Source organism: Chiroxiphia lanceolata, chromosome 3 (assembly GCF_009829145.1).
Source record: "Chiroxiphia lanceolata isolate bChiLan1 chromosome 3, bChiLan1.pri, whole genome shotgun sequence".
Classification (NCBI taxonomy): domain Eukaryota; kingdom Metazoa; phylum Chordata; class Aves; order Passeriformes; family Pipridae; genus Chiroxiphia; species Chiroxiphia lanceolata.
Genome location: NC_045639.1, coordinates 66,579,575 through 66,599,083, shown reverse-complemented (window position 1 = coordinate 66,599,083; position 19,509 = coordinate 66,579,575). Strand labels below are relative to the sequence as shown.

The following is a 19,509-nucleotide window of genomic DNA, read 5'->3' as shown; positions in this document are numbered from 1 at the left end:
GAAAGAGCAGGCGGGGCGGCCGAAAGATGGCGGCGCGGGTGGTTGCCGGGCGGGGAACGCGGGCTCTGTGAGGGGATGGCGGCGGCGAGGCGGGCGGCGCGCCGCGGCTGAGGCACCTCCCGCGCGTTCCTGTCGGTCGGTCCCATGAGCGGGGCGGGCGGGCTGGCGTGGCGCGCGCTGCACGCGCTGGTGCGCGCCCTGCTCTGCCTGCAGCGCGCGCTGCTCGCGTGCCTGCGCGGCCGCGCAGCCGCCGCCGCCGCCGCCTCCTGCGCGCTCCTCGCGCCTGCCGCCCGCGCGCTCGGCCTCCGCGAGGCGCGCGCGGCCTGGCGGCGGCAGCGGCGACACTCACCCGGGCACGCGGCGGCGGCGCGCGGGCGGCTGCGGTGGCGCGCGGACGGGCGCGCCTTGGGGAAGCTGCCGGTGCACGTGGGGCTGGTGGTGACCGAGGAGGAGCCGAGCTACGCCGACATGGCCAGCCTGGTGGTGTGGTGCATGGCCGTCGGCATCTCCTACGTCAGCGTCTACGACCACAACGGTGAGCGGCGGCGCGGGAACCCCGAGTCCAGGCCCCCGGCGGTGCCTGCCCCAGCAGCGCCTCCTGGTGCGGAGCCAGGGGGCCGCCCTCTCCTGGGGTCTTCCTAAGCCCGGTGCCAGCCTCGGTGCTAGCAGCTCCTTTCCCGTCCCCTGGAGTCGCTTGGCCGCTGCAGCGCTCCTAGCCTGGGGAATGGCCCTTCTGCCCCGGCTCGTGTGTCGGGGTGACCCTGTTCTGCCTGCACACTGAAGGGAACAGAAGGTAGGGCCTTTCTAGAACCTTGTCCCTAGCCCTGGGCTGGCAGGGGCTGCTGGCATCTGAAAGCATGATGGAGTAGGGAAGAGCTTTAAGCTGTCTGCTCTTATGAGCACTGTTCATGAGCTATATGTGAATTTCGAGAAGTGAATGAATGAAAGTAGTCATCTATTTTCACATACTCTTATGTGAAAAGATAGGACGGGCAGGTAGTTAAATGTAATCATGTGTGTCCTGTGTGCTTCCAGACCACCATTATGTGGTCTGCATTTGGTACTGCTTGGTGTTTGAGTTGAACCTGAGACAGTGCTTGTGGAAACTTTGGTGGTTTTTTCATGTCTGCTATGTGGTTTTATTTGTTACTGGGTCTTAGGTGCAAGACTGTTGAACTCTTGCTCTTGCAGATATGTTGATTCCACATCATGGAGTATCATAAAGATAAGCTCAGAGTTTGGATTTAACAATCTGAAGTAGTCATGCAACAAATCTGTCTTCCTCACTTTTCCTAGTGAGGAGCTAAAACCTTTTTGTCTAAAAGCTAATAGCTTTTTGTCATCAAAAGCATCTGAGGTATGCAGGCTTCTCCTTGAGCATAGGCATTTATGATTTTTTTTTTTTAATTTTTGTTTTAAACTGCCACCATTTATAATTCTGTTTCACGTCTGATCCTTCATGTGTGAAACAAGGCTCAAAGGATTTGACTTTCACTAGTTTCTCTAAGATTATTATAAGAAACTGGGCTTAATACCAGTCAGCACTTTAAACTGGCCATCTGTGCAGGGCTGTTGTGGAACTTGATTATGTTGTGTTTCAGAGGGAGAACACTTCCTCATTTGGAAGTCAAGGAATGATATAAAATATTTGTATAATATCTCGAGGATACAGAAAACAGCGCCTTCTGAGAAGTCATTTGTATGTTGACAGTTTTTGCTCTCAACTTGGAAAGCATTCAGCCAGGTGTAATGCTGCAGAGCGAACATTAGCACCAAAGAAGAGTGAGAATTTCCCTCATAGCCTTAAGAGAGACATTTTATTGTGTGGGATCTCTAACTTCTGTCTCACCTCGAGTGGGCTATGAGCAGTATTGTCTTATATGTATGTGTGTTTAGGTCCTTTTTAGATTCCAACACTGTGCTGCACAAATTATACATCTGAGAACTGGACTGAGGAACAGATGAAGCGGAGAATCTTGTTGGTTTTGGCTTTCAGCTTGCTTACTGTGCAACTCTGAGGAGGGAGAAGGCACCAGCCAGTGCTTAGGTAGCCACTGCTGCTGAGCTCCTGTCCAACAAGGTGGAGCCAGTGCTGTAGCAGTGTCCGAAGCATTAATTTTCGAGAAGCTACTACTGCTTCTCCAGTGTGTGTTGATATCCAGTCAGATCTAAGACTGACTGTTGCAAGACTACATGTCATGACCAGAAATGAGAAGGTTTTATCCTCTGAAGAGCTGAAATAACCTTGCAGAACAATTGTTGTAGCAGTTCAGAAAAACAAAATTGGATTAAAATCTGCTGTTTCCATGTATCGTTTCATTCATTCTGAAGTTACATGTTGAGAGATTTTGCTGTCACCTTTGAGATCTGAAAATATTGCTATGATCTGTTGATTTCATTATCAAAACATATACTTTTCAGTATTTTGTTCTTCTGTTGATCATCTGATACCAGAATATGCTAGTTTATTTACCAGCTTGAATTCCAGTTTGTTGGAGCATAACTGAAGGCGGCAAGACAATGCAGAGAACTAAACTGTTTTAAATCAGTGGCTTTAGCCAAACTTTCAGAGTTGGTGAGAACAGCCTACCATTACACATCCATGTCCTTCCCAGTTGTTCAGTGGGACTGTTTAGGATAGCAGCCACATTTGCTTGTTGCACAGCAGAGCTTTTTAGACTTGATTTCAGAGCGTGAGCAAGTAGTTATTCCTGTATATTTAGTATATGCTTACTTCTGGTAATAGCACATATGTTGCCTTTCTTTTGGTGCTAAGCTCCTTATGGTGTCTTGATTGAGCCTACACCATTTCCAGATAGACTTGTCATTAAGTAGGATGTTGCAGTTGTTGCTAAATCCGGTCATGAATAATAATGATGTCTGGAACTCTGACCAGTAACACTGGTATAGTGAAGGTTAATAAAGTCAGGTACAGCTTGTTTTTATCAGTAGCAGGGGGTGAACCTTAATTACGGTGTGCACTTATTTCCGTCTTCTCAGATGGTGACTCTTGTGGACTGAAGCTGAGGTGCTTCAGTAAGGTTCTGTGTTCATACAACTGTACCAACTATTGACTTATGAAAGCCCCCACTGATGCTGATTGTGGTGGAGAAGGAAAACCAGTGATGAGTGCTCTGAATCAATGTTAACTGTAGTGAGGTGTACTTTAATTTGTTTCCTTTTCCTTCATTGCATGTTTATAGTGCTGAGATTCTTTTGATTGCAGCAGAAAACTTTGATTGTAAGTGTGGTCTTCCATGGCTGCATTTTCTGGAAGAAATAATGTGTCAGTTTCTTGCAGAAGGATTAAATTGAAAGTGTGTCCTTAATTGCCACCTCTGCAGGAAGAGAGAGCATATGAACTTCTTTGTGGAAGAAGTGCAAGATAAGCTGTTTATTTGTTTATAGTATAAATTTCTATGTTTTTAACAAAATTATTAAATAGAGGGTTGTTTGTGTATTCTTCAGTGTCCAATAGTATCTGTGTTCCAGCTGACGCCGGTTTGCTACAGCAGCTGCACCAGTAACTGTAAAGGCAACTTGGCTGGAGTTGTGCAGGGCTCAGAACTGAGACTTTCTCTGCTTCCCCAGCACACTTGGAGGCCTAAGGTGGCCCGGCTTCACTGCCTCTTGTGTGGAGGGGCCCTTTTCATTATCCCGATTTTCATTGATGTGCAGCTGAACAAAGCCATAATAAACTTAATGGGGAGTGCCTTGGTTAGTAAATGCAGTTTGACTAAAATTGTAGAGGTTTGATCAAGATTTATTTCTTTTGTCTGCTGTATTGCCAGTCCTATTAGTTGGTAGAAATCCAGCTATGCTGGTCAAGACCTTGTCTCTGAGGAAATACTGAAGCCTTCCTGCAGTCAAAAGGCAGTGATTGTGCAATTATGCAGTAGCAGTTAAAATATCTTCTGGGGAGCAGAAGCCTTTGACCAGTGGTATGTGCTTAAACTTTTCTTTTGTTTGTTGTTTTGCCACTTGGGAAAGCTTGCCTGAGTGTTACTTCTGTCCATCAGTGAAGCTTTTCTGAAGTAGCTGGGGACAAGTCTGGAGTGATTTTTGGGAGCTTGTTGAATCCTGGTATTTGGATACTTTGGGTTCCCAAATAGATGCTTCAGGTTGAAGGTTTCTTGTTCTCAATGCAGTGTGACTATACTGAGAACACCTGGGTTTCCTCATCCTAGCTTTAGCTTTCCAGTGAACTGCTTGCTTCTGACCAGTTTTCTCTTAGAAATTCTTTGAAAGGCTAGAGTACTCCAGTATGCAAAAGAAATTATTTAATTAGCCCCAAATGTAGGCTTTTAGTCTCCTCCAAATTAGTTGGTAGTTGTCTGATTTGATCAATCCATTAAATTTTTTGGATGTGTAGTGTGTTCATTTAACTGGGGAAGATGAGTATGTTGTGGTTTTGTGTCACAGGAACACTTGAGGTGCTGCTATTACATGGCATCTGCTGTGGGATTTCACTCACATGAAACTTCCTGTTCAGCAATTGCATTTTGGTGTTGAGTTGATAAGAGTTCTCAGACCACATTTCTTAAAAGAGCTAACGCTAATCTGTAGTACGTAATGTCCTTAAAGATATGGGAGATATGAAAGTAGTATCTCTTCTCTCAATTGCTGATCTCCTGTTCTTCTGGTGCAGAATGCCCCTTCAAGAAGAACTGTGTGAGGAATGGTCACCTACAGGGTTCTAACTCAAATTCTTTCTGTTTGGTTAGCGTTATCTTAAGTGGCTTTAATCTGGCTGAAATTTAAGTTATACTTCAGCTGTATTCAGACAGCTGAATTAATTTTTTTTTTGCTAGGCTCTTGGAATAAAGATATTTTCTTCTGGCTTTCCATATCCTGTGAGGTCCAGTGTAGTGACCATGTCATCCTCCATTATCAACCAGCATGATCCAACACAAGGATGTAGGCAAGACTTGTTCATGGGTTAAAAAAGTTTCTTGCTTGTACATTCTTTGAAGTGGATTGATTTGACATTTCTCAAAATGCTAATATTTTGATGCTTTAAATAGATTGTTACCTCATAACAGTTACAATAACTCCTTTCTTGTTAGCACTCGAAGAAGCTGAGGAAAAACAAATAACTTATTTGTGGCAATATGTTATTCCCTATGCCCAACTTTGGTTAAGGTTGTCCCTTGTAAGGAAGAGCTGACTTTTATTCCATGTTTTACCAGATTCTGCTGCTTTAAAAAGCAGGCCGATTGAGAATGTTGAACTCTGAGATGCCACCAAGGCATTAACAGGTGGTGACTGTGGTACTCTAGTTAGACAAACAAATGCTTGACATCATCAGGTGTTTCTCTGTGCTTTGGAAGTTTTTGACTTCTAGTTCACAATTCTTGTCACTTTTGCCTCTGCTGAACTCTCAACCTCTTAATTACAAATTTCATTTGTCAGTCTCTAACCCTAAAGTGCTGCACCACCGAGGTTGCCAGCAAAGGGGCCTGGCTTGTAGCTACTGTAAATCCAAGGAAAAGGTATGTGCCCTGGAAAAGACCTGTGTAATGAAGGACTACTGCAGGAAGCTGAAACACTTTTGGTTGGCCTCAGCTCCAGTGGGAACTAATGAGCAACAGCATGTTTGCAGCTTCTGTTGTAAAAGCAAGTATTATCCCTGAAAACAGCTCACAGGTTCTCAGTAGTTGAAAATAAACAAAAATAAACAAAAAACCCAAAACAAACAAATGCACAAAACTAGAATTTTTATACTTTTGCTTTGGGAATTATAGTGCTTAAATATGTGTAATTCTTAGAACACTTCATTTGCACGAACTTGCAAAGGCTTCAGAGTTCTGACTGAACAAAACGATTTCTGCTTTTCAAAACCAGAAATTATTTCTAATGAGAAAATAATGATGATTTCATGTTTGTGTTCCATATTAGAAACAGTAGTAATGCTGAAATCTTTTCCACTTAACAGCAAACAGCTGTTGTATTGCTAAAATTTATTGGACCTCTTGTCAAACGTTAACTTTGTGTAACATTAAAATCATGTTATGGACTTACTTTCCATTTATGTGGGAGACTGAACAAAATTGTAAGGCAGCAGTAAATCAAGACTTAAGTTTTGTTGTCTTTCATTAAAGGAGCACTTTAATTCTCTTAGTGAGTTGGTCTACTTGTGCACTTGTTTGCTCTTGTTTTTCATGTATAAATTATCAGCAGCATCTTCCAGAGCTAACTTAGGTATATTTTCAAGGTTTTAAAAAATGAACCTTGTGGACAAATGGGGGTTTGAGATATTGGAAGGGAAAGGAACATATATCTGAGCCACAACTACGTAAAATGTTTGAAGTTAAATATGAATTTGGCTCATGAACATTGCCTTTGGCAGGACTGTGTTTGCAGTCATATGCATTCATAAGTGTCTTGTTCACTGAGTGAGAGACAAAACACTGAAGCAGTAAAGTTCCCAAATGCTACTAGTTTTAAATGAAGATTTCAGTTAGTTTGGATTTTTACTACCTTCTGCTGTGCTTCAAGATCTTCTCTTCAGGAAGACTGCATATGTGTCAACGTTGCTGCATCAGTGGGAATTTAGATGTAGTGGCCTTTCCAAGAAATAAATACTGAAACTGTATGGTACAAGTACAGTAACTTGCTGCTTATGTTAAAGTGCTGTTCTAAGAGCCACACAGGACCTGAGTTTCAACAACTGGGTGAGATAAATGAGGAGAATAGAAGGGTGATACTCAGATAAATCTTAATAACACATTTAGCAAGTCTTCTGTATCTGCTGTGTGTTTAAGGACCTTCACTTCAGAGCTGGACCAAGTCCTTTATCTGATGTCTGGTTTTACTGAGCAGAAAACACCTTGGTCTGTTCTTTTGTTGTTCTAAATGTCCTCATTTACTTTAGAGCTGGAGTGAGGATTCTTAAATCTATTATTCTGATCTTTGACAGGAATAGGCAAAAACCTTTCATGAGAAAGTATTTGGTTTTATTAGTGTTGTGTGGAGAAGGGGAAGAAGAGAGCAACTGCCTGTTTCCCAGATTGGGAGCCTTTCCTAATTATGTCATGTCTTTGTCTGGATACTGAACATAGTTTTTTTTTTCTCATCTCAAAGTGTATGGAAGTCAAATGAGTCTTACAGGTGAAGCACATGCAACCTTGTACAGATCTTAGTTGAAGATGGTGCAGGATTAGCAATCGCAGTAGCAGCACTGCTGCTGGCTGTAGGTGTAGGGAAGACAATCAGTGCTAACCCTAACACAAAACAGACTTAGCCAAGCGGAGTTGTATCAAACAGTATTATTCAAAGCAGCATTCTCAATTGCTATTATGTATAAATATATACTACGAAGCAGGAGCAGGAAATCTAACAATTTAACTTTAGTTTAGACTTGACAAAAGTATTTACTCTCTTTTCTCTAGGGGTTGGTGCGTTACCAAGATTGCTTGCCTGCAAGCATGTGAAGTCAGTTATAAACATCACTAAAACTTCTGTAATGAAATAAAGTATTTTATTTTACAGGAAGTATCCAGTATGGGAGAAAAAACAGATACTTTACCATCTGTTAAAACCTCTGATGAAACCAGTAGAAAAGTAGTAACTCGTTAGACCTAAGGGCTAGCATATTAAATAAATGCATTGTATCGCTTCATATTGCAAACAAACTCCTGGTGTATTATGGTCTTAATCCAGTGCTTATATACTGTTTGACCTCTGCTGATGTGGAAACTTGTAGTGGTTCCAAATGCTAGAACCAGACTGAGGTGATGAATCATAAGCCTGATCATAAAATTGCATACAAATTCAGTGTGTCTTGTAAGTTCAGTGTATGGGCATTTTTAGACTGTCAACAGAGGTGCTTGACATAAGGTTTCTGAATGAAACTTGGTAACAACCTCTGAATATAATATATAAAAGCACTGTCCAGTTCCTAAGTAATATGCCTAACTATGCTTTTAGATTGTAAATATTTAAGTTGTAACATTTAGTTTCTTCTGTGGCTTTTAATTAGAAATTGCTGCATTATGTTTCTCAAAAGCTAGAATTTATTTTAGTACAGGAACCCAAGTATGTTTGCTTAAGCAAGCTTTTGTAATTTCCACACTCAAAATGTGTCTGCCATAATTATGTAAGTATGAAAAGGCCTCGGACTGCTTTAACTCCTTGGAATATACAGCTCGTGAAGTTCTCTTATTAGGAAATTTGTGGTATTGGCCATGGCATAAGTGTGGATGGTTACCAAGATCTGAAATGCTGATTTAGTGGTGACTTGCTTTGTTAGCCTGCAGCCCTGGGGTGGAGCAGTAAGTGGTAGCAGACTTAAGCTATGTGGGCAGTGAAGAAATTTGGTAATCATCCAACTTGGTGGTTCTGTGCTGGTAGGTTATTGCTTTCTCAAGCTATTGCTATCATACTAAGGACAGCAAAGCAAGTCCTCCGCAAATTCAGCTTGCTACTTAAATCAGGTGGATGAAAGAGGAACAAAAGCATATGAGTTCTTTCCAAGGTTACTGAAATTAGTCATGTGCAGTAGCATTTGCTTTGAATTCTTAACTGTGCTTGTGAACTCCAGTCTGAAACCAGTACTGACTACTTTTTTCTTCCTGCCTAGTGTCAAATTTGTTTTGTAGCACCTTTTATAGGAGTTGGCTGACATGCAACTTTTTTTAAAGGTATTTTCAAGAGGAATAATTCAAGACTGATGGATGAAATTTTAAAACAGCAGCAAGAACTCATAGGACTAGATTGTTCCAAGTACACAGTGGAATTTGCAAATCAAGACAAAACCGGTCAAGGTAAGATGAACTACAAGGGGAGCTTGTTATGCCTCTAAATTGCTGTATATAAATCATGATTCTGCTTTTACTTAAACACATTTCTGTGTACAGTGACCTTTTCCTTCTTTAAGCACTGTTTATCAGAACACATGCAACCTTCCTGGGCTAGTATTAAACTTTGATTATGCTTATTTGTTCTTAACTAACAGCTAAGCATTGCTCTCTCCTCGCCATAGTAATCATGACTGGGTGGCCTGATTCTCCTGTTAGCCTGACTGCTGTGCCATGACCCCTTCAATGCAGCTATGTACCTCAACTCCCCATGGTTTCAGTGAAGTGAATTCTTTTACTGAAACTTGAAAAAGCACTGGAATACTAGCAAGGGAACTGATGTCAAGTTAACAATGTGTACACTTCCCTTTTCCCACTTTGAGGGATATGTTTGGAGATGAAGAAGGGAAAAAGCAGAACTGCTGGTTGTCATGACAATATATAATGACACCAGGAAGGTAAAGGGCATAACTCTAAAAAAAAAAAAAATAAAATAAAATTTGGTGATAGCAGCTTTTGCATGTGGTTAGATGTGGAAGGCAGGAGTATGTTTCAAGGCTATGTTCCTTATTCAATAATATCTGCTGTAAGTGTTCATTACTGGAGGTCTGCTGCCTAACACAAATGCTAAAAGTCTGTTCAAAATGTAATAAGTCACAAGCATGTACTTAAGAAAGCAGGCATTTGTCTTAAAGGGATAGGGTAGTGCTTGCAGCTGTCCTAAATACACCTCATACTATTTAAATACATCTTGTAATAAAAAGCCAAACAACCCTTATGTTTAAAGACCATCATAGTTCAAAAACTTCTGAAAAGACTACACAAGCTGTAGCCCTTCCAGCTGCATTTAAAATGCTATTGGCTGAGTTTTACTTACCCTACAAGAGATGACAGGGTGCCAAAATCCTTTGTGCCAGTTTTCCATTATAAAGTTCAGTGTTGTAGCATGAGCTTGCCTTATGAACAACTTGGCCTAAGGTGTTAGCATTTACATGGAAGCACCCAAGTTTCACATTACTACTACTTATTCCTGTGAGGGTTGAAATAACCAGCAGAAAATGGGGTAGAGAGGCTGTTAATATGTTAGACTCCAGCATGCTTAGCTGCACTTACCTAAATCGAAATACTTACGTTCACACCAAATGAACTACTGAGAGACTTTGGACTTGTTGATGGAAAGAGTGCATTTAAGTCTCAGGAACCTTTTGTACTGGAAACTGTGAAAAGCAGGGGCGTTTTCTGTTCTCTTTAAAACTTTCATTCTCTCTTAGAAGACTTCAGAGTCAGGTCAGATCCTTCATGCTTTGAACTGAACAAACTGATGTCTATCCAGTTTATTATAATAAGCTGCAGTTTTTCACTTCTTCTGAAAAGCAAAATGACGTATATAAACACTGTTAGAGAAATATTCTTTAACACAGGACATTTGGCAAATCAAGCAATATCAAGGAACAATTATTTTCATTGTGGTGGCTGAGGGTTTTTAGATGATCTTATGAGTCTTTTGACTGTGCTCTGTGGTCCTTTGCAATCAAGTTCTACAGTTCTAAAGTATCTGGTTTTAACTAGCTTAAGTTCAGTATAAGTCTAATGTGTTCACACACTAGAATTCAGCCCACTTATTTCAGTTTGGCTATAGTGCTCTTAGGTACCTCACCAGAACTGACAGTGATGTATCATGTAGCATGAGAAGACTTTTGCCTCACAATAGTGCAGACATTAAGATTGTTATTGTTGTGAGGTGTCCTCCTGAGTTGCAGCCATTATTGCTGATAAGCAGGTGAATTCTGGACTATTATCTGGTTCCTAGCTTCTCTGTAGCAATCTCAGATCAACATTGTAACTCTTGCATCAATTTTGAAGTGCTGCTGGAACATCTGTGATCACATTGAGGGAGGGCCCTGGCTTAATCATTGTGACACATGAATGTCCGCAGTAACTGTTAAAAACACCTTTCTGTTTTAAGGTAGGAATTATTCTTTTTTCTTTTCTCTGAACTGCAGGTCTTTCTGCATTGCTTACTACCCCTTAGTTTACTATCCAGGCACCTTTCCTCTCAGTGCTTTGTCTGACAGTGTAAGAACCAATGCAGATTCCCTGGGGAAACTCTCCATTTCAAGACTGAATTAAAGAAACCTCTTTTTGTAAGACTACCCCAAATAGTTGCCTTAAGTCGTGTTTTAGTAATACAGCAAATCTGGAAAACTCTTACCCAGTTCTCTAAGGCAGATAAGGTTTATTTATGGCTAGCTGTAATATATGAAGTAAACTACAAGTTACTTGCAATTGCCTCCTGTGAGTATCTGAAGCATATGCAAACCAATTATATTTCTGCTGCTTTTAAACTGTGTTTTGTACTTTCAGTTTTAAAATGCCAATCTACATTGAAGGTGCTGTCTCCAGAAGATGGAAAAGCAGACATAGTAAAAGCTGCTCAGAACTTCTGTCAGTTGGTAGCACAGCAGCAAAGAACACACACAGACCTGGATGTGAATGTGTTAGACAACTTATTAAGTAGTAAGTATGGTATGTAGGGAAAGAGTACTTGAACCGTAACAGATTTGATTTGTAGTATACTTATTGTTTGGAATGTATGCATCTTGATGCTTAGTCTATCAGAATAAGTTATGATTATGGTTTTCAGTCTTCTGTTAAAAATTTCTTACTGGTTTACTCCCTTTTGAACTGCTTCTTTAAGCAGAAAAAGGAAACATTAAGCTAAATTGCAGAGTCTTGGCTTTTCAGAGTTTATAGCCTCTGTGGTATATTCTGCAATGAGCTTTCTGAAAAAAGTACTGCTGGGATCACCTAATATTAGACTATTCAGACTAAAGTTAACTTCTTGCAAGTTAGTGTGCTGCAAATGTGGGTATGCACAGAGTCTTTTCCAGATCTGGTTACAGTGGTTAAAGCTGTTACTGCTGCCTGACTACCACCCTGAGTGCAAATGAGAGAGCACCTGGTGATCTTTTGTTGCTGTATAACCCACACTAGTTTAGTTTCCTTCATTACTAATTCATGCAGGTTACTGACTCTGTGCTGAGGTGAGGGGCTATATGTAATAGCTGTGAAAAGGGCAGGGCTGCTCTAAATACCACATCTGGGAAAAGTAGTTTCAAACAAGCGGCCACTTTTCCAGTGGTACTAAGGAGCTGTAATAAGTTGCTCAGCTTTCCTTGGTGATCAATGCATGTCGATTGCAGCTGTAATTAGCTTGGCAGGGTTCAAGTTTTGGGTTGCAGACTTCAACTTGGATGCCTGTGAGCACATTATTGTAGTGTGGCTTCCATTAATTGGACTGTAGAGAGTGATTTCTGTTTTTCAAGTGGATGGTCAGCTGAACTGCTCTGTGAGCGGACTTCTGTGTCAGTTTGGACGCTTCAGCCCGAATTCTGTCCCTTTTGTCAACATGCTACATCAGAGCTTCTCCTGTAGCAGAATAATTAAGTGTATTTACTAAGGCACCTTAAGAAGTAGCTTAAGACATCTATCCTGTTATACCCCAAAGGCAATTTAAGGAAATTAATAATTGCTTCTTTACTACAGTCACTACTTAAATGTTGAACTGGTGACAATTGATACCCATCTATCTATTTTGGCCAGTTACATTTAACTGAAGCTTTTCAAACACTTGTTGGGGGATCTTCTATCTGTGTAAGTGTCTGGATATATTAAAAGTATTAGGTCCAGTCTTAAAACAAACATATTTATTTTTGGAGTATTGCATGCTAGCTGAGCATAGAAGAAGAAATCTCCTAGACTTTTAACCTGTCAAAACTGCAAACTTTGAAAACAGGCTGCTTAATCTATGTGGCTAATAACTGAGGATAATATCTATAACTAGTCCTGTTTATTAATTTGCTTTGGTTTAATGTTTAGGACATTGTTGGAGGTGAAGTATTCTTTCATGACTTATTTAGCAGCCGTTTGTGAAACTTCATTTTAGTTTTAGGCAAATTTAATTTTTGTGCATCCTTAATGAAACAGTATGAAGTGCAAACATCTGTGAGTTCCTGATCTAAGCTGAGAATGAGTTCTGAAAACCAATACTTGAGTAGTTATATTTTTAGGGTTTGTGTTCATGGTGTCTTCTGTAAGTTCTGGGCTTTCACATTTTGATTTAAATACCTGATAATGTAGTTTTTAAACTTTCTGTTCATGTTTAGGATGCAGTTATTGAAGCCTAGTCCTAATATGGTATGGCTTTTTTCATTCTTAATCCGGTCATGCAATTAATTCTTACAGCTTGAGTTTTCTGCTGTGTCAGAGCACTTTCTTCTGAGCAATGCCTCAGCTAACCAGCTTGTTTTCAAAAAAAGTAGGTGCCAGCTGCATTGTAATATTGTCTCTACTTGCCATCTGCCTTACAGTAAAAAACATAATTATCAGTTAAGGCTGCTCAAGTTGCCCTGTAAAATCTACGTGTAGAAAAGTTGTGCTATCATCTCTGCAAATTTCTTCATGTTCCCCTTGCACAACTCCTGACCTAGAAGGGATGTTGCCAGATTCCCATCCCTTGAGTGTGCAAGTCTTTTGGCCTCTTTTTTTTTAAAGACTGCTCCCAAATTCTTCTCTTGCGTGTTCTAAATTTGAAGACTGCTGTAACTCTAGCAGCTCTGAGGAAGCTTCCAAATGTAAATTATATGTAGTGCTGATATGTTTAGTTAGAGAAATAGGTGTAGAGTGGGGAGCACAGTGTACTGTGTTTTTTAATAGGCTGTTCTGACAGTAATACTACAGTGTACATTTTCATTTTCCTTCAGCTAGGAACCAGAAGGAAATGTTAGAATTAACTGGGCTCTCTGAAGGTCTTTTCCTGTTTGAAAAGCCATTGCAGTATTGAAGATCCTGCCGCTGAACCAGCTGAGGAGTACTCAGCTACTGAATCAGCTGATGAGTAAAGCTGTTCACTTCCTCCAGAGTCCCCACTTCTAAGTATTCACTGCTTCCCTGCAAAGCTCTTTCACACTAACATGCTAGCTTCTGAATACATAAGTGGGTTTTGCTTTACAATTTTTTTCTTAACTTTGAGATAAGATTGGACTGTGGCACAAGACACTTGTATGTAAATTTTATCCTTCCCTAGAAATGCACTTACTTTTACCTCTGGTAAAAGGATGACTATTGTGATGATTCAGTGGGGAGGGAGAATGTGAATGTGAACTTCTTGAAGTCTCCAGCTTCAGTTTGAAAACCTGGGTGGAGCAAAATCTGATAGGACCTTAGTTAAGCTGCTCTACAACTAAACTGGAAATTTTAAAAGGCTCTTGACTGCTTTTGTTTGGTGTTATTTTTTGTTTGTTTGTTTTTTAAACAAATGAGAAAAAAAATGAGAAAAAACGCCTGAAGTTTGGAGCAAATAGGCAGTATTAAACTTTATCTGCTAGAGGTAGTCATTATGCAGTATAAGCATTCTTGCAGCTAACTTGCAGAACTGGTGAATAGTGGAAGGGGTGACAAGAAATAGCACGCAATAATCATGACTAATTGCAGCATGATAGCAAAGTAGGGTTTTGACTGCTGGAATGCTTTTCATATAAGCTAGGTAGGTGCAAGAAAAACAGCCTAGCTTCTTGGATCCCCTTGGGGTGCTCTACTGGTTTTCACATGTTGCTCTAATCAACTTGCTGGAATTAACAGGAAAAGCTGAACTCAAGCTGTTCATTCTGAGCCTATTTGCTTTCTTCCAGTTTTAGCCTGGAGTAGCCTAGGCACTGCAGAAATATATGGAAGGGAGATAGAGGCAGTAGTGTTTGGCCACTGATTATCTTCAGCCTCAAGAGATGAATAGGGTGCTCTTACTAAGGAAATGACAGTGGCTGGGGTTTTAAGGTATGGGTAATAAGAGTGTGGGCACCTGGTGAAATTCCTCAGTGTCACCTAGCTCTGCCCTGAAATGGGTCATGATGTCCACATAGTAACAGAGAAAAAAAAATACTGCCCTGTTCTTCCTCACTCATCTCACCAGAAAGATGTCAGCTGCAACAGTTTGCTTGAAATTTTGTAGTAAAAGTTGGTTTTAAAACTTCTGTGTAGCCCCATACTGAGAAAGAGATGAGTCATCTAACAGGGTATTATTTTTTTCAACTTGTTTCCTTGATGGTCTGTAATATCAAGTTGTTCTTCAGTGAAATCTCCTTAAGCTTTTTTTGTGTTAATAGTCCTTTTACTTGACTGCAGCTCCATGTAGTTGAGTAAGGACTGTAGTAGGTAGGATCAGGGTACAGCATGTTCTATGCTACTAAAACAGAGTTTACCAAGACAAAACTAGAGCAAATCAGATTAAACTGCATTGTTAAGGTTTGCTGTTGTTCAAAACAATGTAACTGTTCCTGTCACTTCCAAACGAAGTCTCTATGAACTACCTGGCATAAAAATAACAGTCCAGCTGGGCCTGCAGTGGCTGCCTAAGCTTTTGTTTAGTTGATTGTGTCAGACGTTTCAAGATCAGCCTGTCCTCTTGAGCTTTTAATTGTTAACTTGTCCTTGGGAGCTTCATTTAAAAGAAGGGGGGGGGGGAAAGTGTTTACTAAAAAAGCAAATGCCTTAGGGTTTAGAACTAAAACAAATCCTCTGGTGAATTAAATAAAACCTAACTTATTATTACAGGTACAAATGGATTTCCTGATCCTGATTTAGTCTTGAAGTTTGGTCCTGTGGACAGCACATTAGGATTCCTTCCATGGCACATCAGACTGACAGAGATCATGTGAGTTGCTTACAAATGCTGTGAAACAGACTGGAATAATATCTAGCTAAACAAGTGTTTATGTGACTTAGCTTATGGAAATAGCTGTAAGAGGAGATTTATCTAAACAAGGGTCTGGAGATAGATTTGAGGGTGTTTAGAAGTTATTAAATGAAACCTGTCAACCATTCATTGTTGTTTTTTTAGTCTTGATTAGGCAACAGCAGGCTTCATGCTTCAGGTTTAAGGAATAACTTCTGTCACCACCTAGTCTCAGTGATCAGTGTTCCATATGTTGATTTTGAGTGGCTTACAGGTTTCTAATGGGGAAAGTAAAGATATAATGGAAATACAATAAAATAAGATGATCGTGCGTCTGGATTACTTTCCAGTTTTAGCAGTAACTGAACTGACTGGATTTGCTGTACTTCTTAAATCTGAAAGAATTTATAGGGCATTGAAATATCAGGACATACCTTTGTAGCTCCAGCTTTCTCAGTAATTTGAAGGGCCCTGTGTACTCAGGAGGCTTTGACTTAGAGGGTGACAGGATATTAACAGCTGGTTTAGTTACTAGAGTTGAGTGACAATAACCATGCTGAGAACAACAAGGTTACTCAGACAATAGCTTGCCTTTAATGATGTTGCTGACTGGTCACACAAATAATGTGTTTATAAAAGCATATTTTAACTTTTCTATCTTGCTTTCTCAGTTCTTTGCCTTCCCACCTAAACATCAGCTATGAAGAATTTTTCTCTGCCCTCCATCACTATGCAGCCTGTGAGCAACGCTGGGGAAAGTGACTTCTGGCTGAGCACGTGGAGTCAGGCTTTCTATGGGAAGGAGTCGATGTCTGTTTACAAGCACCTGTGACCCATAAGTTTGGTTCATAGTCCTTTCTTAATTTATCAAAAAATTCAATAAAGTGTCTTACCTTTCTAGACAGTCTGTGTGAATGCGTCAGAATCTATGGGAATGGGGAATATGCAGATTTCCTGTATGAAAAAAGACAGTTGTAAACAAAGCTGTTCAAAGCTGAATTACCCTCACTTTCATGTCCAAGTGACCAAAAGAACATGCAAGAATTAAGTTTTGTGAAATCTACAGGACAACGTAAATAGGAGTTCCATGCCCTGAAGGTCCTTAAATCCAAGAAAGAACTCTCATCTTTGTTTCTTCTTAATTCTTCATGGTCAGGCATTTCAGAGCTAATGGTTTATCTTTGGATATATTTACTATGTAATATGTGAATTCCAGAGAAGTTGGTTCTGTTAACTGAGAATAGAGACTGCTACTTGGCTGGGATGACTAAGCCAGTTGTGTCAAGTTCTAGAAATACAAAGAAGATTCCATAAAAAGGAATGGAAGCTTCTATGGTTGAGTTAGGCAGTCTGTGTAGGACTAGTCATCTTCTTTTTTTTTTTTTTTTTTTGTTCCCCCTCTTTGAGATTGAATGAAGGTATTCCCTACAGTCTTGAGTGAAACATCTCTTGGTTCAGTTTTCATAGGGAATAAGCAAAAACAGTACTATGTATTGTTTGTATACCTATTTGCCCCATAAAATGCTCACTTAAGGTAACAAGCAGACTAAGGCTCTGGCATCACTTGCTGAAAGATTTGAAAATGAACTGGGTCAACTTCCATGGATAATGCGACTCGCTTCTTCTGTACCCAGCAAGGGAGACTGCTTAAGCCTTTTATTAGGTTTGTTGTGAACTGAGCATTACAAGTTTGAATGGAGGTCTGCAGCAGACAAGATGGAAGATGAAGTGAAGCTTCACTACACTATCTCAAAACTGAGATAATAGATATATTGGCTAAATGGTCTTCATCTTGGAATGCCCTGTTTGAGTTACATTCCTATTGTTGGAAGTAATTTGAAATTAAAAGTTTATGGCAGCATTTGGACAAAGCAATATCTTTAGAGCTGTATTACTGGAGACTAATACTGCAGCCTTTTGCCTTGCAGGCTGTAGAACTGTTGGACGCTTCATTCTGGAAGTGTTTCCTGTTTCCCTCTCCCCCCACCTCTTCAGAATGAGTGGCTTTATCTCCTTTGGGATAGCCATGTCACTAGAAGGGAAAACAACTGCTTTTAAAAGGGAATTGTCACATTTTGAATGAATGTCTGCCTCTGTGAAATGGTGTATATTAACTGTTGTTGCTCGATGTAGTGTTACAAAGCAGATTGCATAAACTCTTAGCTGCGGTTTTTCATCACACCAAGATCAGATTGCAGTTACAGGAGACCTGTGGTCTGCTTTATCTTATAAAAAAAGGTGTTTATTCAATTAACTAATGGTTTTGACATCAAATTGCTTTCCATATGAGCTGAAATGCTCAGACTAACATTTGCAGACTCCTCTTCTGTGTGTGCCGGGTCCTGTATTGCAGAGAAGGTCAACAATGCAGTGTTTTCTGGGTTCTGTCATTGACATAGGCCAGTTTTCTCACTGAATGTTAAGTTTAACTTTTTTGTGGGGAGTGGATAGCCTGTTGCAGGGTATCTGGAGTATTGAAATATATCTGTAATATGAATTTGTTTCATTAAAATGTAAGGTTGTGTTTAATTTACCATCTGTAAGTGTTACTGTGTCACTGAAGCAGTTCTGGTGCTGGCAGTAAAGGTATAAAATGAGAAAAGCTTAGCGTAGCCCTCAAAAGTAATGTATTTTCTATATTTGTATCAAACTGCCAAAGAATACTTCTAATACCTGAGTTCCCCTCAGTTCTCAAACTTCTGCATATCTCAGCTAAAAAGATTTGTTTAATATTGGAGATGGATCTTAAGGCCTAGGATTTGTCTGTAGAGGATTGCTTAATGAAACTAAAACGATTAGTTCAGCTGCATTTGATTCAACTTAATCAAATCTCTTCTGATGGCTAGTTTAATTGTGAATTAAGTGTTCCTCCTGGAATTACTGTAGTTGAACTAATCCCCGTTATCACTTTGTTGGGATTATTTTACTGTCCCTGTGTGGGCAATCTTCAGTGAGGTGTGCCAAATGCACTGTGCATATCCATGACTTGATCTCTGAATGTACATCCTTGCAGTTAGCACCTCACCCTAGCTTGTTCTGTGTGAAGGTCTGTGGTATTGCTATAACATGCTGTTTGGGTACCTGTACATAATGTGTAAAAGGAGTTTTTATGATTAGGGAATCAATTTATTGAACTTTATTATTGACAGCTGAATCTGTAAAACAAGAAATCAATAAAAGACTATAATCTTTCTACAGGCTGTGGTGATACATGAATACTTCTGGAGGTTTGGCTGGGGAGATGTAGCCTGACTGATGTTGCTACATCACTCTGGAGAAGTAGAGAACTTCAAATTGTGTGCTCTTCTTTTGTTCTTAAATTACTTTTTGTAGTGTAAGAACTGGACAACTTTTTTATCTATCACTTCCAATTCATTAGAAGCTCTTATGAAAGCTTTCATAATAAAGCATGTACTGTAAAAATATTTCTTTGATAGTCCTGGGAACTTGCTAAACTTGTTCTTTCCTACTAAAAAGCTTGCTTCCTCTCCCTGCTGCTGAGTCAGGACTGAGCCATGAGTTGTGCTGGGCCTCCTGCCAGCTGTGTGCTGTGGAGCAGGGTGAAGTGGGGATGTGGCGTGGCAGAAGCCTCTGCAATCTGAGTGATGTGTGGGCACTGAGCATGGAAGGGGTGGATAGTGTTCAAGTAGGTTTCGAAACACTGGGAATCATGGTGACAAGCTGACCATAAGCCAGCCTACAACAAACACCAGCAATCTCCCTGCTTGTGTTAGGAAGAGTGTTGCTAGCAAGTCCACAGAGTTGATCCTTTCTACCTTGATCTGGTGAGACCTCTGGAGTGCTGGGCTTCCTTAGTACAAGAGAGACATGGACCTAGTGAACCTAGTCCAGCAAAAGGCCCCAACTGGAGCTACCTCTAGAGCAGTGGTGGTGCTGAGCTCTCCTGTCTCAGCTGGTTTTTAATAGTCAGCAACAGAGGCTTGCAGTTAATTTGTCATTTTAATACCAAAGAATATTAGA

General features: G+C 40.3%; 1 protein-coding gene across 3 annotated transcripts; it reads left to right on the top strand.

Moving 5' to 3' along the window:
• Positions 1 to 18,723, top strand: NUS1 (NUS1 dehydrodolichyl diphosphate synthase subunit). Of its 3 annotated transcripts, none has more exons than XR_004355810.1 (5): positions 1 to 535; positions 8,643 to 8,765; positions 11,163 to 11,315; positions 13,562 to 13,695; positions 15,408 to 15,507. XR_004355810.1 is itself a non-coding variant. In XM_032681559.1 (5 exons), the coding sequence occupies exons 1-5, from the start codon at positions 145 to 147 to the stop codon at positions 16,288 to 16,290; spliced, it is 858 nt and encodes a 285-aa protein (XP_032537450.1). In that variant the 5' UTR covers positions 1 to 144; the 3' UTR covers positions 16,291 to 18,723. The 3 variants fall into 3 exon arrangements, 1 of the variants encoding a protein (XP_032537450.1); XR_004355809.1 differs by having other exon boundaries at positions 13,562 to 13,733; positions 15,408 to 15,480; XM_032681559.1 differs by lacking the exon at positions 13,562 to 13,695 and adding an exon at positions 16,200 to 18,723.
• The last annotated feature ends 786 nt before the right edge of the window (positions 18,724 to 19,509 follow it).